Source organism: Taurulus bubalis, assembly GCF_910589615.1.
Source record: "Taurulus bubalis genome assembly, chromosome: 16".
In the NCBI taxonomy this organism is placed as follows: Eukaryota; Metazoa; Chordata; class Actinopteri; order Perciformes; family Cottidae; genus Taurulus; species Taurulus bubalis.
In genome coordinates this window covers 18,112,700-18,118,955 of record NC_136604.1, presented here as the reverse complement: position 1 = coordinate 18,118,955, position 6,256 = coordinate 18,112,700, and the positions used below count along the sequence as shown (strand labels likewise).

Sequence of the window (6,256 nt, the reverse complement as noted above, 5' to 3'; positions counted from 1 at the left end):
AAAAAGGTCCTCTCAGTTTCTTAATAACAACCCCATATCGGTCAAACCCTCGTTCATTAGTTGACCTGTTAACCAAACAGCTGTTGATTGATTGGGTTTGATTGATTGACGACAGCTGATTGGCTCCCTGGTCAAGGAGGGGCGAGCAGCTCTGTTGTCTGACCGGAACAGGAACAGAACGTATTGACGATGTCGTCTGCTGAGGTGACTTGGTCGTCCGTTTCTCCCGTTCGTGAGCTCCTCTGACTCATTGTCCCAAACACACACACGCGCATATATATATATATATATATATATATATATATATATATATATATATATATATATATATATATATATATATATATATATATATATATATATATATATATGCGTGTGTTGTGTGGAGTCCGACCTGGATGCTCAGATCTGCCAACCTCCTCCTTTCTTTTCTTTTTACTTTGTTACACTTGGATGTGAGTTGATGTTCCCAAGGACACATAACAGAGCGTCGTTTCCGCAGAGCTGCCAATTGGAATGCAAAGCACACACCATTTATATAACACCTCTGCAGTGAGCTAGATAGTAGAGTATTACAGTTACGTCGGTACAACATTCAACAGAAACGAACAAGAGAAATTCAGCATTGTGGAGTTAAGGAACAGATAACGGTCCCTGCCAGGCGCCTGAGGGCCGTCCTGGCGCTTCAGGGGTGAGTGTGGACATTCTTCGGCTGTGAAGGTTTTCCAGCTTTAAAAAAAAAATCAAATAAACAAAACAAAACAAAAAAAAACACCAAGATGCCTCCCTTCATCTCTCACCAGGAGAGCAGGACAGAGAGAGAACCAAGGGAGAGCATTTCCTATGTTACATTGAGATAGAAGTAAGTATTCCTTAACACTGCATATCATTCTTCTGACAGACTCCATGACATTATTCACATTCAAACACGTTAAAACGAAGAAAAAAAACAGCTCTGGTTTCCCTTATGATATGTATTTCTTAGCAGAGATGGAATGCGGATGCGTTATTATCATGTGCTGCCGAGACCCAGAACCCTTCACTGCCCCTAAAGGGGTGTCGAACTTTTCTGTTACGAGAAGCTGAACGACTCGTCTAGTCGCTGCCACACTTTCAGTATTTCATCAATGCAACTCTTGTGAGATGTTGAAGATGGATTGGAAGGTATTTGTGCCAGGTGTTGAATCAGGTTTTAACATCTGGATCTGTATTTAAGGAGCTCAGCGTCATCAAACTCCTAAAAGTGCACACAATCAGCGGAAATTTAAACATTGCTATGTTCTAATGAATATCTAGACACTGAATAGACATATTAATAATAATAATAATTTGAAGCATCATCATTTTAGATCATCGCTGACAGGTGCCACAAAAAAAAGACTTGATTTCAAATATGACACATTGTATTTTGAGTTTGTTGGTTTATCTTTGTTCCCATTGTTGTTGACTTTCTTGAAGGAAATGGTATAGAGCATGAATTAGATACTCAGAATTCAGACGCTTAAATAAAACGATTAAGGGATTAAGACTGACCAAAAGCTCAGAACAAGCGAGCAAGTTGGAAACAAAAGGGAAATTAGCTTCGCTTCCTCCAGTCTTTATGCTAAGCTAAGCTGAGCGAATAAGCTAATTTCCCAAATAATTGCATTTTAGCCAACTAGGATGTGAGAAGTCTTACAACTGCTCTGGATCGCGATCATGTAATATTCAGAATCTATAGTTTCATGACAACTAATCAAACTCATGATCGTGTGACACGGTCGAAAGCTCCAGAACAAGCGAGTAAGAAGACCTTGAGGTCATTTTGTCATCTGCTGTTTCCAGGGTTAAGAAAGAAAGTACAAACTGAGCGAAGAAGATAAATGAATATTCAAAAGATTCAGATAAAACCATTTCAACACATCCTGGCACAAATAACTGCAGATAAACCTCCACTTGTGTTCAAACTAGGACTGAGTCATCTGCAGACCTACAGTACTTCCTGCATAATTTACAAATAGAAGGAACACATCTTTTTACCCCCGTAAGCAGTGCTGTTTACTATTAATATTCTCTTTGTGCTTAAAGTCTTTAACAGCTGAACTTCGGCCTCCTCTGGTTTGAGGAGTGTCTGCTGTTTGCCTTCATTTCATTCAGTTTCATCCCTACAGCTACGTTTCAAAGGTTCAAAGGTGTTTCAGTGCGACAGTTGCCTTTGTGCTGTCGGTGAGCAACCTGTTGATGGGAGCCGTTGATCAGCCAGCAGGGTAGTGAGGGATCTGGGTCTTTATAAAAGGGATATAATGGAGTTCATTTCATATTGTTCAGTATCATGTGGGACCTCAGCTGTGGGAGAAAAAAAAAAAAAGCAGCTTTCTAGGACCAACTCATCCGATGCAAGACACGACTTCCCCGCCAATGAGATCGGTGGGATCTACCGTCCGAAGAGAAGCGGCACTCCTCCGGGGGTTGAGAGGCCCTCAGGAATCTCGTTTTGCATCATTAAATGTAGCTTACAGCGTCAAGTCTGGGAGAGCAAGGCGAACGTTGGGAGAGGACTCAGGGATCCCACCCCACTGTGTGCTTTCTACATTAGTGTACAATCGTCCCGACCCACACGGTCCGGTCATCAATGTGTGTGTTTTTTTTTGTTTTTTTTAAGGATTGCATTGCCCCCGTGTTCCACCGGTTCTAACAAGACACTTCTGAAAAGGGAGAGAAAAGCGGGTTGAGGAGCTCTGCTCGTAAGGCCATAACAGAGCCCGTGTGCGTTTGGAGTCCGGTTGGTAGTACATGCTGTTAGCGGTGGATACACACTCATTAGGTGGACAGTCAGAGAATAAAAAAAAGAACAAAAAGAATTTGAAGGCTGTGATCACACTGACCGCTCAAATGCAAAACGAAACACTTTACATAAAAAACACAAATTTAAAGTGTCACATGTGACCCAACACAACAAAAGAGCCGCTGAAAACATGTTTTTTTGTTTTGTTTCGACCATGATTGTTATCAGTTAAGATAAACATACGGCAAAAATGGATTTTGTTATGGCAGTTGACAGTAGTTTCTGATTTATGGAGTGATACAAAAGAGTTCTCCAAAATTCCTGACTATTACGTCAACAAGATGAGATAATAATTTTGAACCTGGCTTTGTCAAATTTCTGCTTTGGGAATGTATGCAAATCAGCACATATTTAATAGGATCGCGCCTCATTGCATATTTAAACAAATTATTTCAACATCATTTCAGAAAACCTGAACTTACAGTTTGCTTGACTGATTTTAAAAGGATGGAAACTACGACCACAAAAGACCAAAGTTGTTACATAACTGGATTACAAAACTAATAAGCAATAAAACAAACCCTTGTTAAGTCTAGTGCACTTGTTTTTGCTGCTATAACTGCATTTGTTCTGTGTGACCGCTAGCCTATGGTAGCCTGAATGTTAGCTAACGTTAGCTTGTCGTGTGTGAAGAACATTGTTGAGTCAATGCACTCCTGCAGCGTTCCCTTTGCTGCTCAGCTAAAGTTAAGAAGAGGAAATGGAGGCTGGCTCCGCTTGCTAGCCGGAGGGAAAGAGAGAATGTGGATACACGATGTCTGGCTCAAGGATTTATTTACATCTCCGTTTAACTGTTGTTGTGCCAACATTTGCATTCTCTGATGAATTAGTTTCTCTGGCAATTAGACCATTTTTTTCTACTTGTACTTCTTTTTCCGCTGAACAATTAAATCATGTTGGTGGAAATTAGATAAACAAATAAGTAGACTAATGTGAAGCCAGACATGTCCCTCGTCAGACTCAGTGGACACTTGTGGTTTGAGACCAGTAAAACATAAGTGCGACGATTTTATTTATTTTTTAAAGGGAAACAAATTGTAGCACAACATTGGCTTTGTAAGTTAAAACTGACCAGATGATCATAAAGTGCGACACAGTTAAAGTTGAATCATGGTCCAGCAGAAGTAAAAAGGTAACAGGGAAACGGATCCTGACCAATGTGATCACAGCCTGCTGCAGGAAAAAAAAAAGAAAATCTCTGGCATCTGTCAGCAACCTCATTTTCTCCAATTTGCTTTGACAGCGAGGTAAACTGATTTACTGAGGAGATACAGCCACCAGATGAGTTGATTTCATCGACTGGCTCATTCTAAATCTAATCTCGTTCGTCGGGTCTCTGTGATTCATGTCGAGACTCAGACAGACGCGGTCGACCTGATGAGTGTGCATCAGAAGGCTTCTGCTGTTGCGCTTCCCTCCTTGAGAGGAAACAGTTGAACAGACGCGGCTGTCGATATGGAGAGAAGCTTCGCATTCTGGCGGTGCGGATGTACACTCATTCATGTGGAGACATGAACTGAGAAGTGTTATAAAAGACAGAAACAGTTTTAAATATAGGAACAAATATAAAATATTAGACTTCCATAATGTCTATATGCAATAACATTCTAGATAACTGTTTGAAGGGCTTACAATTAGTCCCGCTTTTAACCTTGATGTATCGCCTCAAAGATAATATTTAAGACAATGAAAAAAAGCACCACAAAATTCATCATAGAAACAGAGATCTAACCATACAATGGTATGTACAATGTACGTATGCCGACAATACGAGAGCTGAGGACAGAGAAAGAGCGAGAGAGAGTAAGAGAGAGAGATAGAGAGAGGAGTAAAACCACTTATCAAACTCCCGTCATGCAGGTAAGAATTTACACAGGAGACCTGAGGAGTATCATCTCTGACGGGTTTGCGAGGGCCACGCCCCTTCCTGTCGCAGACGCTGTCCCAGAGACACCAAATAAGAGCTCAATTCAGAATTATACACAAAGCACTGATCCTTTGAGGCCTCCGTGTTGACGTTTTTCTTTTTTTTTAGGGAGGGAATTTCAGGGGAAGAAGAAATAGGGCGAGGATGTAACGTAATACCAAGCAAAAGGAGTCGGGGTAGGGCGTGTTTTAGGGGGTCGGTGCCTTGCCTGGCGTTTCCTTTAGTGCGCAAAGCAATGTCAGAGAGAGCCTCCTAGGGCTCGTCGCTGGGCGGCGTGGCCGTAGCACGCTCGGTGTCCAACGACTCCGGCGACTCAGCGGTGGCGGCGTCCTCGTTGGGGCTGCCCTTACTGCTGGGGCTGCCCTTACTGCTGGGGCTGCCCTTACTGCTGGGGCTGCCCTTACTGCTAGGGCTGCCCTTACTGCTGGGGCTGCCCTTACTGCTGGGACTGGACCCCGCCTCAGCCGAAGTGCTGCTGCTGCTGCTCTTGCTGCTGCTGCTGCTGCTGTCTTGGCCCTCCGAGTTCTCCAGCATCTCCTGGATAAGCGGCGGCATCGAACCTGGGATCTCCATCTTCAGAGAGATGACCCGCTCTGCTCCTGAAAAAGAGAGAGAGAGAGACAGCGTGAACGTCCGTTCTTGATGTTGGTAACAGTAAAAACTAAACTCAAGGTCCACTTACTAGCTATTTTCTGACTATATCATGGTGTTCATCATGATAGTTGACATATCAACATTACATGTGACTATACTTTACGATCCTTCTCCCCAAAAAATCATGTACCGTAAAAGCCGGGTTATAAGCCGCTACTACCTTCGGTGGGTGACCCTGCTGTAGCAAGCTAGCGCTGCTGCTAGCTCCCCGCTGCTGCTGGCTCCCCGCTGCTGCTGCTAGCTCCCCGCTGCTGCTAGCTCCCCGCTGCTGCTAGCTCCCCACTGTTGCTAGCTCCCCACTGTTGCTGCTACTGCCTGCGTCCCCTCTGCCCGAGTTGGACGTCGAGCCGGGGCTGGTCCCGCTACCTTTGGTGGTTATCGGGGAACTAGCGAGAGCTAGCGGAAGTTAGTCGGTACTAGCAGCAGCGCTGGCTGGCTACAGCGGGGGACACCCACCGAAGGTAGCAGCGGCTTGTAACCCGACTTTTACGGTAAGTGAAGTTGTAGTGCTGGTTTTTAATCAACAATATTCCTCTGTTTAAAATTCTTGTGTAGAATAATAAAAAAGTGAAACTGCAGGGACCTCTGCATCAACTTTATGTCCGTTATTTCATGTAGTGCACTTTAAAAGAAATGTTAAGCTGCTTTAGAGGACACCAGATAAGGAAGAGAAAATGAAACAAAAGAGTAAAACCCAGAAGAATTGATACTTAAAAAAGAAAACTCAAAGGATTAGGAGACAAATAAAAGCAGTACAAACAGTAGAAGCATGAAGCAAGAACATAAGCTTGTAATGCAACCAGATAACCCTATGCAAGATTACAAAAAGGCAAGTTTAAAAGATGGGATTT

The 6,256-nt window shown here is 43.1% G+C and overlaps 1 protein-coding gene across 1 annotated transcript in view; it reads right to left on the bottom strand.

The window, feature by feature from the left end:
* Nucleotides 1-5,003: 5,003 nt before the first annotated feature.
* LOC306748543 (retinoic acid receptor beta-like) overlaps nucleotides 5,004-6,256 on the bottom strand; it is a gene marked incomplete at both ends in the record, with an annotated part of 60,328 nt that continues 59,075 nt past the window's right edge. The window contains one exon of the mRNA XM_079231720.1: nucleotides 5,004-5,350. Within this exon, the coding sequence (XP_079087846.1) occupies nucleotides 5,004-5,350 (347 nt within the window). The remainder of the gene's footprint in view (nucleotides 5,351-6,256) is intronic.